This window comes from Tachysurus vachellii, chromosome 13 (assembly GCF_030014155.1).
Source record: "Tachysurus vachellii isolate PV-2020 chromosome 13, HZAU_Pvac_v1, whole genome shotgun sequence".
In the NCBI taxonomy this organism is placed as follows: Eukaryota; Metazoa; Chordata; class Actinopteri; order Siluriformes; family Bagridae; genus Tachysurus; species Tachysurus vachellii.
Genome location: NC_083472.1, coordinates 7,635,001 through 7,662,992, shown reverse-complemented (window position 1 = coordinate 7,662,992; position 27,992 = coordinate 7,635,001). Strand labels below are relative to the sequence as shown.

The 27,992-nt window shown below is 40.3% G+C and overlaps 4 protein-coding genes across 7 annotated transcripts; 1 reads left to right on the top strand and 3 right to left on the bottom strand.

Moving 5' to 3' along the window:
* Positions 1-23: 23 nt before the first annotated feature.
* klhl3 (kelch-like family member 3) lies at positions 24-12,941 on the bottom strand. 2 transcript variants are annotated; one of them, XM_060885135.1, is made up of 15 exons: positions 12,647-12,937; positions 11,623-11,742; positions 11,140-11,246; positions 10,905-11,026; positions 10,260-10,422; positions 10,043-10,152; positions 9,273-9,389; positions 8,989-9,138; positions 8,256-8,373; positions 7,970-8,167; positions 5,427-5,528; positions 3,992-4,120; positions 3,733-3,873; positions 3,220-3,363; positions 24-3,150 (listed from the first exon to the last, which is right to left on the bottom strand). In XM_060885135.1, the coding sequence occupies exons 1-15, from the start codon at positions 12,658-12,660 to the stop codon at positions 3,122-3,124; spliced, it is 1,764 nt and encodes a 587-aa protein (XP_060741118.1). In that variant the 5' UTR covers positions 12,661-12,937; the 3' UTR covers positions 24-3,121. The 2 variants fall into 2 exon arrangements, with proteins under 2 accessions (XP_060741118.1, XP_060741120.1); XM_060885137.1 differs by lacking the exon at positions 24-3,150 and having other exon boundaries at positions 3,767-3,873; positions 12,647-12,941.
* Positions 12,942-15,716: 2,775 nt separating this feature from the next.
* Positions 15,717-19,154, bottom strand: hnrnpa0a (heterogeneous nuclear ribonucleoprotein A0a). 2 transcript variants are annotated; one of them, XM_060885258.1, is made up of 4 exons: positions 18,259-19,154; positions 16,175-16,264; positions 15,977-16,045; positions 15,717-15,859 (listed from the first exon to the last, which is right to left on the bottom strand). In XM_060885258.1, the coding sequence occupies exons 1-2, from the start codon at positions 19,088-19,090 to the stop codon at positions 16,209-16,211; spliced, it is 888 nt and encodes a 295-aa protein (XP_060741241.1). In that variant the 5' UTR covers positions 19,091-19,154; the 3' UTR covers positions 15,717-15,859; positions 15,977-16,045; positions 16,175-16,208. The 2 variants fall into 2 exon arrangements, with proteins under 2 accessions (XP_060741241.1, XP_060741240.1); XM_060885257.1 differs by having other exon boundaries at positions 15,977-16,048; positions 18,259-19,153.
* A 1,048-nt stretch (positions 19,155-20,202) lies between these two features.
* Positions 20,203-24,639, top strand: dpf2l (D4, zinc and double PHD fingers family 2, like). The gene is made up of 11 exons (XM_060885256.1): positions 20,203-20,359; positions 20,876-21,036; positions 21,111-21,218; positions 21,298-21,494; positions 21,865-21,954; positions 22,056-22,140; positions 22,223-22,354; positions 22,893-23,024; positions 23,204-23,316; positions 23,435-23,516; positions 23,927-24,639. Exons 1-11 carry the CDS (start codon positions 20,328-20,330, stop codon positions 24,007-24,009), a joined length of 1,215 nt encoding a protein of 404 aa, XP_060741239.1. The 5' UTR covers positions 20,203-20,327; the 3' UTR covers positions 24,010-24,639.
* chrm1a (cholinergic receptor, muscarinic 1a) lies at positions 24,618-27,729 on the bottom strand. 2 transcript variants are annotated; one of them, XM_060885255.1, is made up of 3 exons: positions 27,598-27,729; positions 26,117-26,956; positions 24,618-25,961 (listed from the first exon to the last, which is right to left on the bottom strand). In XM_060885255.1, the coding sequence occupies exons 2-3, from the start codon at positions 26,846-26,848 to the stop codon at positions 25,236-25,238; spliced, it is 1,458 nt and encodes a 485-aa protein (XP_060741238.1). In that variant the 5' UTR covers positions 26,849-26,956; positions 27,598-27,729; the 3' UTR covers positions 24,618-25,235. The 2 variants fall into 2 exon arrangements, with proteins under 2 accessions (XP_060741238.1, XP_060741237.1); XM_060885254.1 differs by having other exon boundaries at positions 27,585-27,640.
* Between the last annotated feature and the right edge of the window lie 263 nt (positions 27,730-27,992).

Below are 27,992 nucleotides of genomic sequence, written 5' to 3'. Positions count from 1 at the left end.
TTAAACAAACTCTACACTGTAAATGATTTGATAAAATGTCCTTAATTACCAAGTAAAAAATAAATAAAAATTCACAACCCCTCATGTAAATGTTAGTGTAACACAACAGACATATAACACAAACAGTTCATTTTTTGACAGTCCTACAATCTGTTCTTATTGCATTCACCAACACATTCAGGTAGTAATGTACAAAGCTCATGTTGAGAATGTAAAAAAAGTACACAAGAGCAAATCTCGCACTGTTTCTGGTGCAGGCCGAGATGTTTATAGTGAGTGGGCCGTTTCCACGGCAGCATGGATTTGTGCATTGTGGAATTTAGGATCACTTGTGAATTTTAATATGTTCTATTACACAAGAAATAAAACCCAGTAACGCATGCTGTCAAAGGACAACAATCGATGAGCAGGTGGTGTAACACTTATCACCCCAAAATATTTATTTTCCACCATATTATATTATTATTTCACTATTGGTTTATTTCTCTTTTTTACTCTTTATCAGGTTAAAAAAATAGCTTGCAGAGAAACTGAAGTCCAAATTGTCAGAAAACACACAACACTTACACATGGTTTTAAGTCGATTTTTTTGTAGCCTCCATCATCAATTACTGTTTGTTGTTACCATAGAAATGATCATTTATTAAAAGTGTGCATTATTATAAACCATTATTTTAAACATATTTTCAGTTCAGTGTTGTGGAATAAGAAGGTAGAATTAATCTTACAGATGGAAAATATCCAAACCTAACATCAGAAACAAAAAAATACAATAAATCAATCTGCAGCAGCAGTTAAAAAACAAATAAACAAACAAAAAAAACTGCATACCTGGAAATATTGCTTTAGATTTTCTTCTTTTGCTGCTAAAAATGACTGCAGCCTCCCAGTGGTCAGAGCTGTTCATGACACTTATTTGATATACAAGTGATTAAATGATTCTATACTTACAGAAAATGTTCATTTAAAGAAACACTGCTTTAGAAGGAAGCCTTGGAGTTTGACCACATGACCGAACAGCAGATTACACACTATAACATCGTGCACAACTGCAGAGCTTCAGCTAATACAGATAATGATACAAACTGCATTAACCCCATTTGAAGGTTACCATCACTTCTGACACACGCAGAATGTGTTCAAATAACGCAACACTTTCTGAACCGTGTTAAAGGGGCAGTTTGTAACATGACCTAAAGCACCCTCTGCTGCCTGTAAGGCAAACTGCAATTGCGGTGAAAAGTGACAGATTTTCCACTTCTCCAAGTGACTGAACAAAAGTCCAGAGATCTACTGCATGGCAATATTGTATTAGTTATTGCAATTCAGTCTGAAGTTTCAGATTCAGTTTCTTAGCTCATTTGAAACTCATTATAATAATCCGAAGGAAAAAATTCTTCTTTTCAAATACCAAGTGCACCTTTGACTGCATAGTCACACAGGACTTAATACTGTTTCTGTTAGAATTGCTGAGTGTATGATAAACAATGCTGAGAATGACTCGACCACCTCTGCAATGTCTCATTCATGACAAACATAATAAACCACTGTTTGTGTAATTGCACTGGAACGGTGGCTCTAAACCTGAATAAAAGTATTTTCCTGTTCATTAAACACAACAAACATCTGTTTTTGTGTTTAAACCCCCACCGTTCTCTTCCTATAAAATACATCTGTTAGAAAAACAGTGAACCATCCGACATCAAGATTAACAGGTAAAAATAACACTTCAAATTATTTAAAATTGTGCTTGCAATAGTGTTAAGTATTAAGTTCTGTACACACATGAACCTTATATTGCCTCTGATATGTATCTGTAGCTGTTATATCTACCTACAGTACAATATCATGATCACTGGAGCCAGAGTGCTGTTCAGTCCATCTGTTTACAGAGGATCAGTGATCCATCAGCCTGAAACAAACACTAGAGTTACATACGAGTCTAAAACTTGCACAAAGTGGCCAGTTTTGTCTATTAGGTGAACAATTCCTATACTGTAGTTCTACTCCATTTTATCAGGTCACCCTACTGTCTAGATGGCATTCCAGCTCCATAGTTACTGCTACTGACCCTAGTGCAGGATGTTCATCACTCTCTAGGCCCTTCATCATCGTCAGTGTTTACCACCACAGCCAACAACCAGTACATGGTGGGTATCATTTCTATCAGCAACCTTTTTAATAGTGACTTCACATTAAAATAATACTGTATATTAGTGATGCGTGGGTCGGATTTCTTTCCAGCCCGCGGGTCCGGCTTTTATGAAATTATTAGTGTATACTCAGACTGGTCTGCCTGATAAAAGTGAGTTTTGCAGACTACTGATACGATTTGGCACATTTCCTTATAGTATAAATGAACTGTTCCTCTGTGCCCCAACACAGATGTGCAAAATATTAAAATCATTGTGGCACAAAAGCAGCTGGCTACAACCACACTGATTAGTTGCTTTGTAGAGTTGCTTCTACAGTACATCTATTCCATGATAAACCTTGTTAGGTTGAAAGAATGGAGTAAAGAACATTAAAATATGTTTGAGAACATAACCAGAATAACACTTTGTCCTGCTTCAAGTTGAACTGATGATATTCGGTGGTGAAAACGGTTTCAGCTTGCAGTAGTGTTGTTGAGGCTGAAGGCTATGATGGAGGAGATACAGTACATCATAGCTAGGCTGTAGAGAACACACCCATTTCATCCTTGGAATCTGCATGATGCCTGAAATGTCTGTACAGTGTTTTATGAATCAGTAGTAGAGCAGAGAAATGGTACTCTGTACCTGTAGTCAGTACCAGACGGACCACAGGTTCAGATCTGCATGCCGGGCTGAATGTCCGCTTCACTTCATTTTGCCTGCCCTTTAAACCCTGCTTGCTCCAGTCAGGCCTTTTTGCTGATGATTGCTGTGACCTCTGATAATCAGTAGAAGCAGACGGAACATTTCGAGAGCATGTGAGGGCATTTTAGCGGTCAATCTGGCATGATTTACACACCATCGTGGTGAACACAGGCTCAGTGTGACCAAGGCAGAGAGACTCTCCTCCCTCAGAGCTTTAAATGACGGTATGTCTACCTCGGCCCTTCACTTTAATCAGCGAGGTCCTGCTCATCGAAGCTCTGTCATAACAGCTTGTCAATAACCGACACACCTGAAAATGAAAGTAAAAGCAGTGAGCACAGAGTGAGAGTATAACCAAAGCTCAGGAACAGAAGCTCACCTGCGTAGCTGCGACCATTGCTCATATTGGTGGGAATCAGACTCCACTTGTCTGTAGCAGGGTTGTAGAACTCCACAGAGGACAAGTTACACGAGCCGTCATCCCCGCCGATAACATACAGCAGACCGTTTATGGCACACACTCCTGCATAGTAAAGTTACAATACACAAACATGTCAATTTGTTGAAAATTAACACCTAAGGGTACAAAGCATGCAGGAAAATAGGCAGCACCCAGTGTTCCCCAGTGAATGAATGAGTTTGTTGCTTTTTTCAATAAATCAACACACTTTTCATCACAAGGTCCATAATGACATGCTTTGCCAAGATTAGTGTGGAACAACATAGTTACACAAAACCTGCACAGATCACTTCTGTATAGCTCCAGCACTTCTGCCACTGCCACAGGAGTGCTGTAGGAGGTCCTGTAACTACTCCCTGACTTGATGCTTACATCTAAACACTTTCCATCCTCTAGCGATTTATATCATTATACTGTGCTGAAGCTGCTCACCTGCATTCCTCCTGCACATGTTCATATCACACACCTGCTTCCAGGTGTTAGTGGCTGGGTCAAACACCTCTACACTTTTCCTCACAAGTGGACCATCGTGTCCCCCTGCTGCATACAGCTGCCCATTCAGCACACCTACACCTATGTACACACAAACCACAATTAACCTTCTGATTATATTCTGTGAACTTGCCGTTCCAGTCAAAGAGTGTCAGGAGAAGGCAGTACAAAGTATAAGTGAAGGTAGATAGTTGAGTACCTGCTCCGCTCCGTCTGGTGCTCATGTCAGCCACGTAGTCCCATTTGTTGGTTACTGGATCGTACTCTTCTACAGTGCTGAGACACTGACGAGATGCACCATCATAACCACCTACTGCATACAGTTTACCTGAAAACAAACATGAAATAGTGTTCTTACACTCACCGCCAGCATCATGCTGATACACGTCTAGAGCTTCAGTTAATGATCACATCAACCAAAAGATGGGGGGGATCTCTGTGACTTAAACTTGATCTTCTGTGGCTAACTTTTAAAACTGTGGTGAGTTTTTTAATTATTCAGGTATAATGTGTTCAAAAACATTTTGAAAGCACAAACAGGCAGAACTATTTATATCATCATGAAGACTTGACGACATTCTTATGCTGGTTCGGAGCCTAATTTAGAACCAGTTCTTTCTTTTTCGACAGCCAAAGCACCGGCTCTGAACCAGGAAAAGTGGTTCTTAAGTAGCACCAAAATGTTGCTGGTCTAGACTTAAGAACCGCTTGTGTCAGGGGCTGTGGGCGGGGCTACTGTTAGCGCCTGTGATAATGTACCTTAAGTATACTAATGTTTAATACACTTTTACTTTATCGCAATATGATCAATTATCAGCACACATGATAGTAGGTAGCTACAAGCTAAGGCTAAATTTTTTCTGTGTTAATGATAAAATAACGTTATGTACTTTCTCGATAACAACCTCCGTTTATACAAATTACATGGAGCTGCACGTACATGTTGGATTCGCTGCGTTTGGATGCCAATGTAGGTTCACAAAGCCATGAGCATTAACAGTAAAGCAACATCCGCCATTGTTGTTGTGTTTGCCGCTGCTGCACTACCGTTGCTGAGAAACCTGACCCGTATACAGTGACGTCAGACTCGGCTCTGTGATGGCTCTTTAACCGATGGAAAGGCAAACCGGTTCTTAGAAGGTTCACCAGTGGAACCAACTCTGAACCAGCACCAGCACTAGCTCTGAATCAGCACCCGGTTCTTTTTGGTGGAAAGGGGGTATTATTAGTGTGTTCACAAAGTTCTTACAGTTCTTAAAACAACAAAATTTGTTTCGATGATAGACAAAATCTAAAATTATTTTTAATGAGAATTTTTGCTAGTAATCTTGCTGCTTTAACGAACTGATTAAACCAAAGAACTGATCAGTAAAAGGAGCAACGTTAGTCAGATCAAAATTTGAACACCAGCATCATCGTGGGTTCTGTGGGCTCCTGTTTGGGCCGGTATTCGGTACAAAGTAAAACACAAGTGTAAAAAAAACTGTTCCTGAGTTTACATTTCGTGCCAAGATGTTGTCAGCAGTGCTGTTCAGTGGAGAAGCAAAATAAGAACCAGAACAATGTTTCATAACCAGAGCAGAAACCAAATTTAGGTGTGCATTTAACAAAACATGTGAAATGCAAGTGTTTACCGTCCACCACTCCCACCCCCACACTGCTTCTCCTGGTGTTCATAGGAGCCACAAAAGCCCAGTCATTAGTCTTGGGGTTGTACGCTTCCACTGAGGCCAAACCTGGAGAAAAAAAGACCAGAGTGAGAGTGAGTGTGTGTAGCAATGCCTACACATGCACAAGCAACCACATGGAACAGATCACATATCCACAAAGACAGCAGATCACCACATATGGTATTCTCTCTTACTGAAGACCTGAAGTAGAGCCAGCTACTAGCACAGCCTTATAGTAGTACTGCTGTTTTTCTGCAGATCACATCACAGGAATAGTTAAGAAAACTCACTCTTATGCCAAATGCTGAGACATAATAAACTTCAGTTGTCTGCGGACATGTTAGCTACATTAGTCTGGCCAAATTCTTGGAAATTATTCGAGAGTCAATCAAAATATCAAATAGCAGTAACTACCACAACAGCCATATCACATTAGCTAGAGTTTATGGCCAAAGGTTTGTGCACACCTGGCCATCACACACATGCGTATACGCTTCTTAAACATCTGATTCCATATTTAATCCACTCCTTTGCTGTTATCATAACCTCCAATCTTCCAGGAAGGCTCTCTACTAGATTTTGGAGTGTGGCTGTAGGGATATGTTCAGTCACATAGGGCTCGCTTCATGCACTCGTGTCTGGAACTTTTAGTTCCAATGGAAGTTGTAATGATACAGCATACAAAGAAATTCTATACAAATATTTGTTTCTGATTTGTGACAATAGTTTGGGGAAGATCCACCTGTGGGGTGATGGTAAGGTGTCCACAAATTTTTAGACATGTAACTTTTGCTAGATACTGAAGACATTTGTGTTTGAGATCACATCATATCATGGGTTTAAGATCATATCACAAAATCATGAGACAATACAGTAATACCTCGAGATACGAGTTTAATTCGTTCCGTGACCTTGCTCGTATCTCAAATTGCTCGTATCTCAAGGCAATTTTCCCCATTTAAATTAATTGAAATCCCATTAATCCGTTCCAGCTCGCAAAATTCCACTCCAGTTGTTTTGTTTGTGTTTTGAATATGAAAAATGTACAGTACCTGTATTTATAAAATATTGTATAAAATATTGTATAAAAACATACAGTAATAAAAGAGTAATGTAAAAAAATAAACTGGTTTTACTTTACGGAAGATGCGCACGGAGGTTGAGGGAGGAGTAAACAGGCGGACGAGTTAGGAGGAGTTACACTTTCACTTCCGTTCACTTACTCGCTACTGTACACTCCATTTAAGTGTAAAGTAATGCTACTTTACACTTAAATGGAACTTAACTAAACTTCACTAAAATTAACGAACTTAACTGAAATTCTCTTAACTGCTACAATTTCTGTTTTCTTTACATTAATTTTGCTTAATTTTCTTCATCGCTTTTCTCTTCACTTGTTTTTGCCTTTTTTGTCACTCTTTCCTCACTAACATCTGCCGGTCGTTTTAATAAAAACCTGTCCGGTCGGCATATCGGATGCGGAGTAGTCGCACAAGTTAAAATTTTTTAGCGCATCCAACACTCAAAACAGATCCGAAAATTACGGATCCACAGATGGTCGGCACCTCACGCAGCCCCTTTGCGACTCTCCATAGGAAATGAATGACTTCCTGTTTATCGGCCGTCGTTTGTCGTGTGCAGTGGAAAGGCGGCTTTAACCGAGTGAGACACGGGAAGCTGAGAGAGCACACGTGGTTGTTGGGGATCTTTGTTTCGGCGGCGGCTCGTATGCTCGTATCTCAAAAATTTGCTCGCATCTCAAGGCAAAAATTTGGTCGAATCACAGCTCGTATCTCAAAAATGTTTTATGTCAAAGCACTCGTATCTCGAGGTATCACTGTATATCAGAATTGCAAATTTCAAGATAGCTATAGATATACATGTGATAAACAACTTGGGAAAATGTAGGTGGGTTACTGTTTATTTTTGGGGATTTGGATAGTGATAACTTCACGACCTTGGGCTTCTCTCGATAGCTCTCACAATGTTAGTCATCAACTTCTGTTGCTTTTCTTGGCTGACCAGTTCAATGTCTGGTTATTAGTACACTAGTGGTTTCTTTCTTTTTTAGGACATTACAAACTGATGTACTGGCTTTGCCTAATGCTTGTGCAATGACTAATCATTTTTTTCCTCTTTTATCAGCTTCAAAATGATTTGCTTCTCTCCGATAGAAAGAACTCTGGTCTTCATGTCGGTTTTTGAACAGCCTTATAAAATCTGCTTTCTCCAGAAGTCTTATATGATGCACAGCAACAGAAATACACATAACACACTGTTATGGTTTGGAAGGTGTGCTTTTTTCTTTAGTCAGTAAACTTTAAATGTTAGACCCTGTCTATATATGTGTTAGATATGTACATGTTAATCCCAAGCTCCATATCTTTGAAGATGACATTTTTGGAGACTATTGGATAACAGTATTGCTCCACTTGCTTCACCTGCTGAATTTGTTTTCATTTATGAGGTGGACAATAGATTATTTACTATTAGAATAGTGTTTATACCTGTACTGCCATCAAAACCCCCAACAGCATAGAGAAGGTCCCCCAGCACGGCGGCTCCCAGTGTGCTGCGACGCTCCTGCATGCTTGGAATAGAACTCCACTGATCCCTCATACCATCATACACGTCCACGGTCCTCACACGCAGAGAACCATTAAAGCCTCCCACTGCATAAACTTTACCAGCCATAAACACTACCCCTGTACAACAAACACACACGCACAGGGTCAGGGCTCCCTCAATGTGAGCAATAAACAATGAGGACAGACACACTGAGAGAAGACTTGCCTGCTCGGCAGCGTCTTGATGGCAGATCAGCCACTTGGTACCAGCGATCCTCCTGGAAATCATAGCATTCAACGCTGCGTATAGCTTTAGGGGCCTGACCACCAACCACTATCATCACCTAGCAAAAAAAGACAACACTTTTAATTCAATTGCACTATTCTGACACCATTACAGGAATACTCATGTTTATCTGCTGCAGAATGTGTGAGATGATATAGAAAAAAAAAAAACACATCTACTGTATACAAGTGATTTGCACTCTCTGACTGGGCTAAAACGTGGTAGATAATATAATGTAATAGGATATGGGGAAGAGTGTAAAACATTTCAGTTAAGTCTAGTAACATAGAATGAAAACAAACAGGTATATCATTAAAGGACGTCACATTCTGTGCTCAAATAAAAAAACAAATAATTGGGCAATGTTCCATCTACAAGCTGCAATGTTCTATCCTCACATTGCTTGTAAACAAGATCATTCAATCCTAGCTAACATCTTTATTTTTAGAATATTTAAACACAAGGTAAACAAGTAGTGCTAGAAAGAGAGCTATAGACATTATTGTCTACACCTGTTTTTATACAATATTGTATTTTAATGGAAGTCTAAGGGCAGTTATTGAGTAGGATTTTCATTATATGTCAATTTTATGTAAATAAACATTCATTTCTCAGAAGATGTCCCAGAAATCAGGCTGAAATCCTTGTGAAACCTAAACACGTTATTTCACACCTTAGGCAGGCTGACAGGCGTCCGCGGCCGAGTCCTGTCTGTCTTTATCAGGTGCCGCTGGTCTGCAGGTAACAGGTGATACTTCATGGCTTCGATTAGGAAATCCTTACATGTGTTGTTGTTTTTTATCAAGGGCTCCTCCTCTACAATCTAGACAGATACACAAACACCTCAGTAATCCATGTGGCTCCAAGTGAAAAATGAAACAACAAACTTTCTAAAGGAAAGAGTCAGTACAAAATGAATGCCAAGTACACTATCTGAGCAGTTGTAGACTTGCCTACCTGAACCAAGTAATCTCTAGATAACAATGGCAGGCGAACATGCTCCATGAGCTTTGGCATGTACTCTAAGCGTGCTTCCTTATCGTGCTTTATCCATGTTATCATGGCTTCAAACACCTGAGGGGAAAAATAAAAGCATTTTAGTTTTCTTTCGACTGATAAAGCATGAGGAAGCAGAACACATCCAGTATCACCTGCTCACATTGCCACTGCACTGGATAACAGTGGCTGACAGCAGCTCAATGTGTGAACGCTAATGTGGGAGGTAAAGCAGATGGAGAGAGCAGCTAATGGAGTGTGAGGCCTCCAACTGACACACGGCTCATCTCCTTCATTCTCACAGCAGCCTGCTGATCTTTCAGCTTTCAGGCATCTAAATAGATGAACAATCCAAGTGCACCTACACTGAGAGAGCTCTGGAACCAAGACTAGCACATGCTCTATACTATTGCAATCGAAAATATTTTCACTTCTTTAAATCTGCTATCTGTTTTATATTGGTTATGTATCTGAAGGGAGAAAAAAAAAAATGTGAGAAAATGTGGCTGTTTCAAAGCCAACCTAGTGTCTTGTAAACATTACTGTCTTTAAATCGTGTGTTCACCTACTAACAGTACAGCATTACAGGTAAAGTTTGTTCTGTCTGTATCAGTATAACAGTATGCAGTTCAAATGCATCAAACATGTTTAATGGTTAAGAGAGGAATTTTAATCTGATTACCGATACACAGCAATGGACAAACCACAGTGGGAACAGAAACAACAGTTACCTTCTCTTCAGTGGATACGGTCAGCTTGTCACTAGAGATAAGACTGCACACCTGTTGCAGGGAAAGACTCATGAACTCTTCTCCCAGCATGACCTCGCTAAAATGCTGCTCTGAACAGGACAAAAACACCACAAATACACAGGTTACACAAACACTATATATTCCCCGGCTCTATTCTGACATGCTTGAGCAGGATGCAGAAAGTTAACAAACTCACCCGCGTAGGCATGGGACTGGCTGTACAACTCAGCGCAGGTGTGCAGGTCAGCGAAGGCACGGATGCCCAGGCAGTTGGTGGGATGGAGCTGGGCCTGCAGGAACTCACAACACACCTGTCTAACCTCCATTAGCTGCAGTAAGCTGGCTGCCGGCAGCAGCACCTACCCAGACATGTTAGACTTCATGTAGGATCAGCTATAAAACACTACCAGAAATGTTTTTTTGCTGGCCTAAGTGTTAGATGCCAGTGCACATTTCACAGGAATATCATGTGGCTCTTGAGAAAAACTGTTGCTAAAAAGTTTCTTTTACTAACAAACAATCCAACAAAATGCCCAAAAAACCCACAGCAGGATCTTATATTCCCAACACTTCCCTGAACCATCAATCCAAAAGACAATAGAAAACAAAGGCAGGAGTTTCCCCTGCTCTTTACACATTTCCCCTGTTAAAAATGAAAGGAAATGCATGCCTCGAAGAGATCTAGATGGAGAAGCTAGAGAAAGAAAGCACAAGCACATTCCAATGCAAGGAAGAGAAAAACAGGCAGGTGAAAAGGCGTAGCTAAACTTTACAGTAGAAGTATAGAGGCACATACCCATATGCAGTGACACTAAGAAAAACTGCTTGTGTTTCAGTCTACCTGCACGTTGTCCTCTGTTACTTCGATCTCTGCTGTATAAATATAGTCCACCAGTTTCCTGAGTGTCTGTCCATCCACGTCCCTTATCTCAACACATGTGGCCTTACTTTCACTCATTTCTCCTGAACACAGTAGACACAGTATCAGCAGAAAACCTTTAGCAATCTATTGATCAAAACCTGCTCTCGGTAAATCCTGGTATATATAATTATTGCTTAAAAAAAGGGGGAGGAACCTGTAAACATAGCACAGAAGTAGGGACTACAGGAAGCCAGCACCAATTTATGGGCAGGAATCTCCTCTTCAGCAGCTACCAGCAGCACATCACAAAGCATCTTCCTGCTGTGTTCACATACAAAAATAAAACAAAATAGTTTTAATCACAATTGTTGTAAACAAAATTAAAGTATACATTTCATTCCTTCTTAACAATGAAAGTCAGACAAAAAACTGAATTAATCTTTCCAAAAGCACCACACACAAACTCAACATAATCTAAATCATATGTGCAGCAGTCTAGGAAAACCCATTGGTGGAGATTTTGATGTTTTAAATCCAATATTAAACAGCATAACTCAGGGGTGTACAATATTATATCTATGGTCTTCAGCAGACTCAGGTTTGGCTTCTGCTTGGTTGGAATTAAAAGCCTGCAGACAAACTGAGGCCTTTTCTGATGTCTATACAGCCCTAGCATAATTTATTTCCATGCACTAACCTTCTCAGGTCGTTCATGACCCTAAATGCTTTCCTCATATGCATGTGATTGAAGGTGTGCATCCCTGGCTCTCTCCCATCCACGTCTAACTCCAACACCGTCCCGGATGGAGCCTGGCTCCTGGTAATGACAAACAATTCATGTAAATTAGATTTCATTTGTATATTAATTGTTAACAGTATGCATTGTCACAAAAAAAACCCACATGTATAGAAATCTGGACGGTTGTTTAGGTTTCCGTCCCTAACAAGCAAGTCAGTGGTGAAAGGCCCAAGGACAAGCTCTCTGACATGACACTAATGAAGAAACCTTGATGGTAACTGAACTCAAAAGGGAGCTTCATCCTCAACTGTGTAACAATTTCAATAGCGGTTCTTCAAAGGAACAAATCTACAGTGTTCAGGTGAAATTCTCCATTGAAGCAAGGGTGACATTTGGGCACAATTTTGTTTTGTTTTTGTATTTGAAGTACAAATCTTTAGGGCATCTACCTGGGATCAGTTACAGCAGGTAATCAATAAAGTAAGCTGGGAGAAAACAGAAGCATGTGTAGTGTACGAGATGCCCAAACTGGTATTAAACACTACCTGGTATTAAAGTCGGTGGACTATGGATATAGAAGACCACCATTGCTGTCATATCCTTACCATAAACATCCTAGCACCAGTCGACTGAACGCAGTGTTATCGACAAAATCTTTTAAATGGTGTATATAAAAATATATATACTGATGATTATATATATATATATATATATATATATATATATATATATATATATATATATATATATATATATTATACTTTTCTTATCCTGACCCTGGAGAAGATATCAAGCTAAATCCTTTCTCTAGAATATTGACTTGGACCAGATGATAAACAGAACTAGCTAGTTTGGCTAACGGTGCGTTCTAACACCTCATGCTACTGTTAACACATTTTTGAGCAGTAGTTTGTGTATTTTCTTCTTCTCGGCATATTTAAATCCTAAAGCCTGATTGAAAAGCGGTTGCGTGAAAACTCACCCGACAAACTCCATTATTTCCGGAACACTAGCGCTGTGGCTAACGGTGGCAGGTTTGCTAAAGCTAGCTTTAGCTAGCTAACTCTACCGTTCGACCGGCTGCGGCTCGCGCCTCATAACCGCCGAGTTTATCCCAATTTTCGTTTCGCTATGGCTGCGAGGTCAAAACTTTCCCCAACCAGAGTTACGAGTAGTGCACTTGGCTTTGTGCTTCAATGAGGCAGATGAATGTTGTTTACATGCTGCAAGGCAAGTCTAAGGACCTGAGGCGAACTGGTCAGTGTCGTCCAATCAGCGCCCTGAGATCCGTAACCAAGTAACAAACTAACGTGATCCTGACTTTGTTCAAAATGGCAGTTTTGCGTGCTTCCTACTACGCTTTCTACTACTATGCGGGATGTTGTAGATTAGTGGTTAAGGTGTTGGACTATTTAACTATCAGAAGGTCATGGGCTCGAATCCCAGCTTCACCAAGATGCCACTGCTTGGGCCCCTGATCAAGGCTCTTAACCCTCAATTGGCTCAGTTGTATAAATTGAAATTAAAAAAAAGTAGGTCACGCTGGATAAGGGTGTCTGCTTAAGGGGATTTATGGCAGAATTTGATTTGAGCCATATGCATTGGTGTATAATAATAATAAATAAATAATAATTCAGCCCAGTTCTTTAGAGGCAGTGCTGTATTTTTTATTTGTTTTTTACCCGATCCAAACCAGATCGGATCGAATACTGAGTGTAAAATTCTGATGAGTGTTCATCAGAGTATATGGTATATGAAAATGTGAAAGCAACCTGTTAAAAGTGAATAGACGACTACATTTACTGAGCACTTTATTAGGACCACTTGCTCATTCAATCTACTCATTCATGCTATTATCTAATCAGCCAATGGTGGGGCAGCAGGGCAGTGCATAAAATCATGCTGATACAGCCAAGAGTTACATCATCCATCTTTTTTTTTTTTTAAGGTACAGTACCAAACTGATTTACGGCACTACAAAGTGTTCATTCCATTCTACTATAACTGTTTTGGGGTTGTTTGTTTTTGTGCAACAGAGTAAACTGTACAAAAACAATGTCACTAGTTACACTATAATGCGTCGTGCCACATCTGGAAGCAGTTCCTGCTTGAAGTGAGGCACAGAGAGTCCTGGCACTTTCTGCAATAAATAGGTGTCTTCACCTTTGGTTTGCCATCGTCCTGGCACTTTTTACAGTACCCCCAGAGGTATGCAGGTGAATTGTGGCTCTGGTGGCGATGGTGCAGCTGATTCTTCAGCAAACCTCAGCATTTCTGATGCAAGTTCCTCCCTAAATTTCTTCTGTGTGTAGGGATTTATCATGCTTTTCTCTTTCCTCATTTTGAATAGTTCAGCAATGTCTATGAAATGGTAAAAAAAAAAAAAAAAAAAGTCTTATACCACTTCAGTACAGCATCAGGAACTGAGATCTCCCTCATCTGCCACACACCTGCCTGCTTTACTCTGCGTTTGACTGTTTTTCCACTGAAAGCTTTATGCACTGTTGAGCACAACACAACTTCACGAGTGTCTTTCCATTTAACAAAAAGTAAATTGTTTTGACTAATGAAGCGTATATCTCCCCTCTCAGCATTTTTGGGAAAGTCATTTACTGTAGTTTTTGGAAAACCAATGTGATTTTTACCCTATGGTCTCAAAACAGCCTATATGTTTCAGGTACAAATCGTGTAGCCAGAACCAAGCAAAGGAAATGACATAAGGTTCATTACAGGAGAGTAAGTTCTGTTCTGGAATCAGTACCAGTGTACAAAAAAAAAATTTCATGTGTACCTAGTCATGGAGTCAGCAAGAACAAATAGTTTATATCCCCACTTTGTGGGTTTTTCCTTCATGTACTGTTTCATGCTGATTCTGGCCTTTGATGCCACCATAATCTCATCAATGGAAAAAAGGCTGAAAATAAGCCTTATATGCGGTCACCACCTCAGTATACAGTGGAAAAAATCCTATCAAATTCCGCTGTGCCCTTTTTTTGATTATTTCCTCATCGTCGTCCGGATCGCTTAAATGAAGTGACCATAAAATAACTTCAAAACGGTCCCTGGTCATTTTGTTACCAGGGAAAGAGAAATTACATGGCCACTTTTTTCTCCAATAATCAGATCTGGTACAGTCACAAGACCAGTGAAAATGGGATTGTCCCAAATCCACGTCACACCAATAGGAATCCAGAAAACCTTTTGAGTGTATGATATCCAATGGCCTGCTTTGTTTAGTAATCCTCTCCCAGATACACAGCATGAAAGTGCACTATTTAAATCTGCAGTAATTGTGAGACCCATTCATGTCAGCATAGACCAGAACCTCAGAGGAATATGAAAGGCCATTTCAGAGGTCCTACCTTCCTCCATCATAAAATTGTTATTAAAACTAAAGCTGTAACTCTAGTGGTTACGGCTCTGGGTTGTTGATCAGAGGATCAGTATTCAGGTCCCAGCACTGCCAAGCTACCACTGTTGGGCCCTTGAGCAAGGCCCTTAACCCTCCCTGCTCCACTGGTGCTGTATCATAGCTGCCCCTGTGCAATGACTCCAAACTCCTCAGTTGGACCATGCAAGGGAAAATAGGTGCTGTAATTTTTAGGATATAAAAGGCTTCCATGCTCCAATTTACTCATTCATAAAATACTGCAGACATGAGTGAACAATCAACTAAGTTTAACCAGGTTTTGCTCAAAGAGGAAATGTTTAATCTTAAACACAAATGCATGTAGGATAGATGATACTATGCAGCACAATTAAACAAGGGAAAAAAGTGGACTGTGTTTATTGTATATTTTATCTACAGAAGTGCTTGCAGTATCACATGTGAAATTGATGTCCAATCACAGGGTAAATTTTGTATTTTAAAATCATATCATCGAGCAAATGCCAAACCTGGGAAATCATACACAGCAAGCTTGTTTCAGGGCACATTAAACTTTAAATCCCTTTTCTATTTTTGCATGAGTTCAGTTTAGGCAAGTTTATTAGCACTAAAAAGATGTTAATATAAACATGTAAATCCCAAAAAAATTAAGACAACTCAGACATTTTGTAAAAATTTTATTTAAATAAAATTATATTCTCAAACTCCACAGCCCCAAATCTAAAACCACACATTCAATTTAAACTAGGCAGCCACTTCATCTCTGCATCAACATCCAGAAAGCCATCATATCAAGTTCAGTCTGGCCTGTCAGAATAAAGAAAATACCAGAACACGAGTCATACATGAGAAAGCCTACATTCATAACAGGACTTGACATTCCGGTACAGAAAAAAAGTAAATACATGTTAAGACTTGACTCACCACTGCTGCTGCTGCATGATCCTTCAATATCCTGCACGTTGGTGGAAGCAACGACCTTCCAAAGTGCCACTGCTTTAAATAGAGGGAAGATCGAAAGTTAAAAATCCCAATGAATGAGAGAGGGGCACAGGAACACAACCACATTAATTATATGAAGGCTTTAAATAGAAGTGATTTGTAATTGTACATCATACTGACTTGGAAGCTTTCCAGGGTTCACCTTTTCAGAGCTTCAGCCAGCTGGGCTCAAAACTGAGGAATTACCAGACTCCTTCAGTTTTATCCTTTCTGCAGAAGGGGGAAAAAGATAGATATTATTACATTGCTCAACAAGAGAGTAGCTTCTTAAATAACAGGCCAAATAATCTGCCCAACCCATTTACTGATGAATCACCATCCCTTCAAGGCATTATAACTGCCATTAAGTCATGGGAGGTATAATGCAAGCTTAGTTTCTTGTTCATCCACACACTTCAACAGGCCAGACCAGGACTTGTTAGAAATAAAGCCATGAAAGCTTTAATAGTACAGTGTAATAAATATCCAAGTCCTCACAGTGTACCATAAATGTATAGGGACACACACAAGCATAACACCGAGATGATGAGGGAAGGGGAATTGATAAGATGTAAGGTAAATAACTGAAGCCACAAACCTTGCTTAATAATGCTGATCTCCTTGCATTTGGTGTCATTAATATCTGGAACTAATGCATCAAGTAAACAGGAACTAAGCCCCACACTCCGGTATGGTCTTAAACTGAAAATGGCCTAAAATGTTGGATCAAGACAAACTAGAGACGAATATAACCACAGCTTCACACACACAGAACCAAACAATATTCTAATTACCACCTCGGTCATTCACATGATGGTTACTTCTGAGTACTAAAGAAAATGTTGCAAGTTAAATTGCATGCATGCTCCATCATCTAACAAATAGCCGATGTAAAGAGGTCAGTCATTCCAGGTGGATCCATACGATGTGATGTCTTATGTATAAAGTATTTCTACAAACCTGAAACCTGGTGTGAATATCCTATGGGCTTTCAGCTGGGTTTCTACAGCTCTGGTACCTCTGGAGAATCCAATGACGTAGTAGTGGACACAGCTAAGGTATAGATCCGCCTTATATGAGGACTAAAAGTACTGGAACAAAGCTCTAAACATATTTTACAGTAAAGACAACATATCCTTATTTAATTGTTGGGGAGATTTTACAATCCCTATTTCATCTGTGTAGATATGGTCAAGGTGCAAATAAACTTTCGGGCTCAGGACCATGTAATGTAGGAACTATTGAGATGCGAACTAAGCGCTCTGGTTTAGTCTACCGACTAATAAAGGCTCATCTAGTGAGAGACATAATGGCTAATAGAGTAAGAACTTTATTCATAGAAATACATACAGCGTGCTTGGAACTGAAATAAACAATATTTAATAGGGCAATAAATTTAAGCAGTAATACAATGACAGTATTTAAAGGAAGCCGTCTTAATTGGAGCAGGGAATAAACTAGACCAGACCTATGAAAAAAGTTCACTTAACATCTAGGACAATGTTCATAATAACCACTCGACTAATTTAACATGGTGTTAATTGGAAGCTGCGCGTCTGTGTGCGATGAGCGGCCGAAGGACACGTGACCTCTCAGGCGGGAGTCACCCAGCCTGCTCTAGTGACCAACAAGCCTAGTTAAGGTAGATCAACAAGGCTAGTTGATCAAAAAAAGTCCCATATTTAACACTTAATGTAGTAAAAAGGAAATTACACAACATACAATACATATCCTAAAAGAAAAAAACAAAAACAAAAAAAACACATGCCTAATCTAACAAAGCAAGTGTAAGTCTTAACTTAATTCAAAAGACAATCTTGGATTAAAAAAATACTTAAAAAAAAATGTGTTTTTTTTTTTTAAACGACAGGTAACCTGACCCCTGCCACCATGTAAAGTCCTACAGTAAGGATCCGGAGTAAAGAGTCCTACGTCTCGGTGAAATTCCGCCTAGTCGCTTAGGGGGGGAGGATAAGATGGAGGTTCATCACTTTGATGTAATAGTAAACGCAGTTACTCCCTACACGCTTCTGTGGACTGGTTTAGATCGAAGATTCTTGTATATGGATGTGCTAAATTCACTCGAGTCCTGGGGTGGGAAGAAACTTTACTAGCTATAAATCTGCTTTAATACGGGCCTCCGTAACCCCCCCTGCCTCCGTAACCACCACCACCTCCGCCGCCACCTCGGGAGTAAGGAGCGCTGTTTCTGCCCGAGTAATTACCTTTCATAGGGCCGTAGCCCGAGGCCTGTTGGCCGTAGCCGCTGCCAAAGTCATTGTAGCCGTTGCCACCGCCGTAGCCTCCCATTTGGTCCCCGTAGCCGCCCCCATACCCGCCGCCGTAGCCACCTCCGTAGCCGCCGCCGTACCCGCCATCGTTTCCTCCACCGTAGCCGCCGCCATAGTTGCCTCCGTAGCCACCACCTCTTCCGCCGCCGTAGCCATTTTGAGGTCTTCCCATGCCGCGTCCTCCTCTTCCCCCGCGCACGCCACCGCCACGGCCCCCGGCGCTCTGCATCTCCTGCTTGGTCAGGGCTTTCTTCACCTCCACTTTGTGGCCGTTAATGTTGTGGAACTTGAGCACGACCGCCTTGTCGGCCGAGTCGTTGTCCTCGAAGTACACGAAGCCGAAGCCGCGCTTCTTGCCGGTCTCTTTGTCTGTGATCACTTCGGCTTTCTCGACGGCACCGAACTGCGAAAAGCAGTCGACGAGATGCTGGTCCTCGATGTCGTCTTTCAGACCGCCGACGAATATTTTCTTGACCTTTGCTAGAGCTTCAGGCTTCCCGGCGTCTTCTCGAGCCACCGCTCTTTTCAGCTCCACGTTGTTCCCATCCAGCACATGAGGCCTAGCGGCCATGGCGGCGTCCGCTTCCTCCGGTGAGGAGTAGGTCACGAAGCCGAAGCAGCGCGAGCGCTTCAGCTGCTGGTTCTGCACCACCACGCAGTCGGTCAGAGCTCCGAACTGTTCAAAATGCTTACGGAGGCCTTCATCGGTGGTCTGGACGTTAAGTCCACCGACAAAAAGCTTACAAAGTTGACTCTTCAGTTCCATGATTGCGTCTTTCTGTGCGCGAGCAGATAATCTAAAATGGCGGTCTGTAGCCCGGAATAAATGGCGGCGATCTTCGAGGAGGAGCCAATAGCTGTGACGTCACCGATGGCGCTTAAACCTGCCCTAATTCATCAGCATTAAGACACATATTTAAAAATCAAACCCCAAAATACGCTCGTGTAACAAATCATAGCGTTTATAAAACGTTACGAATAAAAAAAAAGGTAATGTAAAATACGTAAAACGTATTAAAAAACAAATGGTAGACTTTAGAGCCGTTGATATCCCATAATTCCAGTGGTGCTCGCGGCGCGCGCTCAGGTTTGAGAAGATGGCGGCCGTGTGCGCGCGTGTCTGCTGTACAACATGTCGCCATGACAGAATTCTGCGGAAAATAAAATAGCTGCACCTTTTTTTTTTTTTTTTTTTAACCCCTTATTGTGTTTACAGCGTTGTACAGAGAGTGTGACTTGTTTTACTTGCTGCCATAATACAAGCGAACCTGAAAACAGTTGCCCTGGGGTGAATTTAGCTCTTGGGTGGTTACTTATGTGAGAAATGTGAGAAAAAAACCAAGTAGAATCTAAAATAACCTGAATATAGAACAAAATAGAATCTAAAATAACCTGAATATAGAACAGAATAGAATCTAAAAATAACCTTAGCTCTCACTAAATAAAATCATTCTACTAAATCTTGTATTATTTTTAGTCTACATCAAAGCAAATGTACTTGGGTTTGGGGTTTATAGGGGTTTTATACTCGTGTTTTTTCAAATAAATTGCTCTAAAAATCAGTTCCAGATTGTCCTGTATCGTGTCGACATTTTCTGACAGCTTTTATTTGTGATTTTTAAGCTAAAATGATAAATAGATAAATCAGATAACTCTAACAAAAGCTACGAGGACTCGATATATGGATATTAATCGTAACCTAGGCAGTTTTTGTGTGTTTTAAACTCGTTTTCCCATCAAAAAAAACCCCCACTATCATGATATGATACATCTTTAGTCCACTTTCAAATACCTTAACCAATATTTTTCCTTTAACAGTTTTAGGGTTTAATATGCTGTTGAAGAGGAACAGTTGGTTGGGGTGTTAGTGGGGGTTTTGTTTGAAGACAAAAGGACAGAAATCACAATGTGACGCTTAGAGGAAGGTTTCATGGGGGTGCAAACATCTGGCGTCGTTCACGCGGTGCGCATGCGCAGTGCCTATTACGACCATTACATCAAAAATGGCGGCGGCCGTTGAGAATGTTGTTAAAGTGTGAGTTGATTTACAGATTTTTTTTTCCCCCCACGTTAAAACGACTATCCGTTGGTTATCAATTCCTAAAGATCGAACAAACGTAGTCTTAATTAAAGAATCAGAACGTACTTGTATGTTTTTGAAAGAGAATCGTGGTAACTTAATTGGCCGATTTAAACACTGCCTTGCTAACCGTTCCATTCATTGTTTTCCAAAAAAAAAAAAAACATCATTAGCTTATTAGCTATAGGTTTACTAGCCGTTGAAAGTGCACACTGTGTATGTTACCGTTATGAGCCATTCTTGAGCGCTGCATGGAGTTTTTGTGTATGTTTGTGTTGAACGCTTGTGTTCTTGTTTGAGAATAAGTGACATAGCTGTAGCTTTTGTTTGTTTGTTAGGGATGTGTTTAATCAAATAATCGGTTAATTGACGCCAAAACTGCGACACACCGACACAGCTGGACGTTATTTCATGCTCTTTTTCTTTTTATCTTGCGATTTCTAATGAAATGTCGTTTGATTTGGGCTTTAGGATGGGAGAACAGTATTACAAAGATGCCATGGAGCAGTGCCACAGCTACAATGCCCGGCTGTGTGCAGAGAGAAGCATTCTCATGCCTTTCCTCGACTCCCAGACTGGAGTGGCACAGAGCAACTGTTACATCTGGATGGAGAAAAGGCACAGGAGTGCAGGTTTGATTTGATTGATACACCTACCCTATCATTTCAGCGAGTGTTTTCTTATTGCATGATATGTCCTTGATCAGGTGTAGCACCAGGGCAGCTATACACATACCCCGCCCGCCGCTGGAGGAAGAAGAGAAGGCCACATCCACCAGAGGACCCTGCTTTGGTTTTTCCTCCACTCAAAGCAGGTAATACATTTTAGAATGGTATCTTATTTTTAAAATACAACTTTTTTTTCCACTAACAACCATGCTTTCTTTCTTTAAGCCGACATTGAATTGGGATTGAAAAAAGACGGGTTGGGGCCTTTGGATGGAAGCAGCCTGGAGGCTTTGCTAAAAGGAGAACCCATGGATAAGAGAGCTGCCCCAGAACTACGGGGCCCAGAGGAGGACCAGAGTCTGGCAGATATCACAGGCACTGCCGGGGCCAGTAGCCACAGTGGATCCACACGAGTGAGAAAGGTATCTACTTTAAGTGACCTCCACCACCATACTAAATTTTGTTCATGGAACCAAATACTCACTTTTGACTGTTTGCTATATAAAATTCTGACTTGGGCTACAACACATGTTGTATGTGATCAGCACCCATGACCAGAGAGACAATAATGTGCTTGAATACACTTGTCACATCAGAAATAAAATTGTTACATGAGATTCTCAGAAAAGATGGTGTTTCATATTGCTTTAACACAAACCAGCTTTAAACAATCCTGTGTGTGGTCTCAAGCAATCAGCATCAAGGTAAATGGGTGTGGCGTCAAGCAAAGTGTGAAGCTGTCCTAAGATTGATTGTGTGTTGATATAATCTGTCCTTTGTGTGTTTTCTCAGAGAATCTTAGAACCAGAAGACTATCTGGATGACCTAGATGATGAAGATTTTGAGGAGGAGACCCCAAAAAGACGGAAAGGAAAATCTAAGGTAGCTGGCACCGGACACACTGTAGTGTAATTACAATTTGCTGATCTGATGCAAAAAAAGTTGCCAGAAATTACAATAAGCTGGTTTTGTCTGTCTGTTAGGGTCGTGGAGTTGGAAATGGTAAGAAGAAAACAGAAGCAGCTGCAGCAGCTTTGGAAGACCGTGATAAACCATACGCCTGTGATAGTAAGTTGCTTTCGTCTTGTGTCCTGTATACAATTGTGCATATTGATCCATATTTATATTAACATGTATACCTTGTGTCTAGTCTGTGGAAAACGCTATAAGAATAGACCGGGCCTGAGTTACCACTACACTCACTCTCACCTGGCTGAAGAGGAGGGAGAGGAAAAAGAGGAAGCTGAGATCCACACTCCTGCACCCCAGGAGGAAACAAAGAGTAAGTGTCATAAGTTGTGTGATTGCAGAAGTCTCCTACCTGCATGAGTAAAATTTCACAGATGTATGGTTCTAGTTAGTGGTTAAGTAATGTATACTGTACTGCATTGGGGTGGACAAATCAGCAACCCAGGAGCTTTGAACAAGCTGATTTCAAGGCTTACTATGCGTTTTTTTTAAACATATGAACACACGTACATGGAAACACTGATAAAACTGGGTTAGGATTAGAACATATGGTAGGGTAGGGAGCATTTAAAGCAGTCGTAGCTGAGCTGCTACTGTTGGATCACTAAATACTCGTTTGCTCAGTTGTATCTTTTTTCATCTGTACATTTTACCATAATGCACTTCACCAGCAAAATTGTTCAGTATTAAATTATGTTATCTAACATAGTTTAGCCATGTGAATGTCTGGGCAAATATTATGTCAAATAAATAAAGATACATTCAAATCTCATTCAAATTTATACAAAGTGTATTTAAGTTTAAATTGTTACATATTGGTTGCATTGTAAAAGTGTGCACTTTGTTCATAGCTCCTAAGAAAGGTCCGAATGGGTTGGCAACACCAAATGATTACTGTGATTTCTGCCTGGGTGACTCCAACATGAACCAGAAGACAGGCCAGTCTGAGGAACTGGTGTCCTGCTCTGACTGTGGACGCTCGGGTATGGCATTTCCCTCTGATCCAATTAAGTTCAAGCCCTACAGGAACAACCTTGTAGTACTCGGTTCAACAGAGTAACTGTAACACACTTAGGTTATTGGTTTTTTACACAGATTTCTGTAGCATGTAATAATCTTGGCACTATAACCAATGTTAATTTTTAATTTCCTGTTTTCTCAGGCCATCCATCTTGCCTGCAGTTCACAGCTGTGATGATGGCAGCGGTAAAAACGTACCGCTGGCAGTGCATCGAATGCAAGTGCTGCAATGTTTGTGGCACATCTGAGAATGATGTGAGTTCAGTGACCTCTTCATAGATACACTCGTTTCTCAATCCCTTTATGTCTTGCATGCAGTTGTTCACATATTCAAATGCCTAGTCGACTGACTCTTCTGATTGTTTGGATTCAGGACCAGCTTCTTTTCTGTGATGACTGTGACAGAGGATACCATATGTACTGCCTCACTCCTCCTATGTCTGACCCACCAGAAGGTAAATCTCTTTAGACACACTGCAAAACATGTATTATTTAGTTTCACTTTTTACAAATAAAATATTAAATGAATAATTTAATAAAGGACTGTGCAATATTGAAGAGAATCCCAATACAGTGGACTTTAAATATGTAACTATGGCAATGACTAGTTTCAATATAACTTGTTAACAAAACAATAAATGAATAGCAAATCTTCACTAACAAGAAATACAATAAGAACTTTTCACTCTACAATTTGGTGTCGCTGTTTCACTAACATATATCATTCTTATAATATATTGTAACTAAAGATGTACATACATTTATATAATCTTTGATGTACAATTAGTTGCAGGAATTAGTGGTTACAGTCAGCACTGCAATTACATTGTCATTAACAGAAACATGTGTCATGTTTCACACACAGGAAGCTGGAGTTGTCGTTTGTGTCTGGATCTTCTGAAGGACAAGGCTTCCATCTACCAAAGCCAGAATCCTACAGTAGAGTAGAGTACAGGACTGCTCATGAAACAACCCACTGATCACACACTCCCTTTGTCCTGCTCATTCACACCAACTAAAATTCCTTTTTTACACTACATGATCTAGACTTTGATGTCCTCACAACATCATTATTAGCCTGGTGCATCACACCTTCACATCATGCCACGGTGACAGTGTTACTGTCTGATACATTACTACATATATTAAGTGTTTTAAATGATTTGAGCACTAAGGAAAGTAAAGAAATGATTATTTCTATGAGTATCCCTCACTAATGGATATGAAAAGCTCACGGTTCATGTTATCTGTTGCCAGATTGTTGTTTTTGTTGTTTTATTCCTTTCCTTGCTTGTTTACAGTGCATGTCAGAAGAAATCACATGGCCTTATTCTGACAAGATTATGGTGTATTTTAATATCTATATGTATCAGAAGTAACCTTTTATTGATGAGTCTTTTTTCTCACAGGAAAATTTGGTGCCAAGGTCCACATTCTCAAAAGCATTTTTCCTTCATTTATTTAAGTATTTGACAAAACTGTGGAGTTTTGTGTCTGTTAGTATTTGGTAATTAATGTAATGCTGTCTTATGTCCCTTTTATATTGCTCTTTCTTCAATAAACATACATGTAACACAAGTGTTCATGGTTTTAAATTCTTTTAAACATGGCTCCAACATGTAACGCACTTGCACAGCAACATGGAATGTTTGACCCAATATAGCATTGAAAAAGAGAATGTCTTTGTTTACTATCATTTAATTGTAACATAAAACCTTGTTTTTATTAATCCAACCTGTTCTTGAACATTAGCTGGCATCAGCAGTCCAAAACCAAAGCTAATAGTTCATTGTTCAGGTAATTTCTAGCTTTATGGTATCTTTACAGAGGAATCTTCAAGTGGGGCTATCAGTTACCTCTTATATACAAGTTACGCAAAATAATAACAGAAAAACTGGGTAAAATCTGCATGAATGTTGATATGACCTGGTCATAGGTAAGTTGGTGGTATGGAATCTTGTAGGTTTGAACAACAACATTTAAAAATGCAATGTATATATGAAATAATGTTTTGACTGAGTAGCTGTTAATTACACTTGTAAGTGTGTGAAAAGCAGAGTAATGCAGAGTAATGCAAAGTCTCAATAACTGCAAAAAAGACTTTGAGGATACAGGTAAAGAAAGCATAGAATTTTTTAAAAAATAACAAGAACCCACAGTCTTCAGTGAGTTAATTAGCTCTCCTGTGAAAGGGTCCATCTTTTTCCCTTTCTCTGCTCTTTCCACCTGCAGAGTAACAGAGCCTTGAAGGTTATTTGAAAGTGCTTGTTGCAGAATGCATAGCAAACTGGGTTCACCGTGCTGTTGACATAGCAAAGCCAGTACCCCAACTGCCAGAGTCCCTCAGGAACACAGTGATCACAGAATGTGGACACCAGCACCATGATGTTGTATGGTGTCCATGTCACAATGAAGGCCAGTAGAATGGCACACAAGGTTCGTGCTGCTTTCTTCTCTCTGATCAGCGACCAGCTGCGTGGCTTGCGGCTTTTCTGTGTCACTGACTGTGGAAGAGGTGATGCTTCTGTAGTTACAGTGGGATATTGTCTGAGAGACTGTTGACTGTCTGATTGGCAGTTCACCACTTGGATATCATCCGAATCAACATCAGAATCATTCAGTAAGTCCATTCTCTTGTTGACCTGAGCAAGAGGAATATATGCAGAATTTTTCTGAATATCCTCACTGCTGAGAAAGCAGTCTGTGCCAGTTTGTTTGTGGCTGTTTACAGTGCGTGATGGAGCTCCAGAGTAACGTAATCTACTCTTCTTCCACCATGCTGCTGTGCACTGAGTAAAGGAGGAACACAGGGTCCTAGTGCTCTTCTCTGTCTTTGGCTGTATGGTTATCTGAAGTGTGGTTTCTTCAACATCGCTTACATAGCTGTTACTGGACTGGGACTAATAATGACATAAATGAAATTAAAATCTAAAAATGTTGGTATAACATGCCCTAAAAACTAAATATTGGTATTTTTTGCTTGGTCTGGTAATACAAAATTTCCAGTAAATCCTGAAATCTAATATGGACTTAAAATTCAACATTAAGAACTCACCTGTGATGACTTGTTTGAGTCACCCCCATGGGATGCTATTAACCCAGCTAGTTGCCGTGAACGTCTCTCTGTCTCTTGATACACCCGCCAGTAAAGACCCACCATCACACTGACAGGCAAGTAGAAAGCTGCTATGGCTGTCCCAAATGTGATCACAGGCTCAGACAGGAACTGGACTGAACACTGATCCTCAGGCACTGTCCTATCACCCACTATGTGCTGCCAGAACAAGATGGCTGGTGCCCAAAGTAGGAAAGATATACCCCATGCCAACCCGATCAACAGTGCTGCCCTTCTGGTTGTACGGCTGACCCGATAGGTCAAAGGTCGTGTGACGGATAAGTAACGGTCAAAGCTAATGGCCAGCAGGTTCATGACAGACGCGTTGCTTGCTACATAATCCACAGCAAGCCACACATCACAAGCCAGATTGCCTAATGTCCAGCGTCCAATCAGGATGTAAGTGGTGTAGAGGTTCATCGAGATGGTGCCCAGGATAAGGTCAGCTACAGCCAAGCTCAACAGGAAGTAGTTACTGACAGTCCTGAGGAGAGGGTTGACCTGGAAGGCAACAATGACAAGGATGTTGCCAATTATGGTGATGGCTGAGAGTGGGACTGTAATAAGAGCGACCATAGCCATCCTCCAAGAGATGATATAACCCCCAACAGGTGCTGCCGTGACATTGGATGAAAAGGACAGCATAAATGTGGCTGTCGTAACATTTATCATGATGATTTCCTGGAATGCTATCTTGATTTGCTGGTCTTTATATGGCTTTCATTGCCATCAGAACAATTTCTACTGCTTTGCATTTTTGTCCAAGAGTCATCTTGCAACCTATCAGGAGAAATAAGTAGCTAATCAGGGCCAGACAAGGTAAGACACAGAATTACTCAAACATAAATGTATTTCAATAGTAACAAGGTGAAACGGACACAGAAAGTACTTTTACCTCAAACTCTTATCTAATCACCAAGTAGTGTACTTTGTGATTAAATATTTCTAGTCACTTAATGTGGTGTACAGCTGCAGAGCTGCGTTATACACTTAATGTGGTGTACAGCTGCAGAGCTGCGTTATACACTTAAGGGATGCAGTTATGGCTTGTTTTCTACATTCAATAAATACATATCACATTACTAGAACTATCAGATATCTGTTTGAACATGTATTGTTTGCCAATCTGCACAGTCCTGCTATGCTGCCAGTACATTTAATGAAGGTACCCCTAGACAAAACCTATAGCCCAATCAACTCTGTATACTTGTCACTGTGAGCTGGTAGTGCTAAATGATTCCACTCTTAAATCATTTTGATAGCGTTTGAACTTTTTCCTGTGAGATTTCACCAGTTTCGCATTAAAACTTAAATGAAAAATAACAGTTCTTTTTGCTTCATTCAGCTAGTATATGATCTCAAAAGTTTTGAACATAAACATAAAGTATATGAAGGACAAAAGACTAACCATAAGCACCAACCTCTTGTCCCACGGATGCAGATCCTTCTCCAGAAATGACCAGCTAATCCTTTAGAAGGGTGATTCGTCATTAACAGTCATCATTTAGAAACACCGGCTACTTGCTCCACCCTTTACAGCAAACTTAAAAGTTCAAATAAAACGGCAGGGAACAAACAGGGTCAATATGGACCATGCTACTACAGTTTTTCCTTCACAATCTGTCATTAAGGATCACAAGGTCTAAGATTGCTAAATATTTGTCATTCAGTATGAGCGTCAGCCTTACTATAGTAACGAAAAAGAAATCAAATGTAATAATAAGCAGATAAAAAACATGATACACTATTAATGAATTAAAACTGTATGTAAGTTATAACACTACAGGACATGCTGTTACTGAAAAATAATAAACTT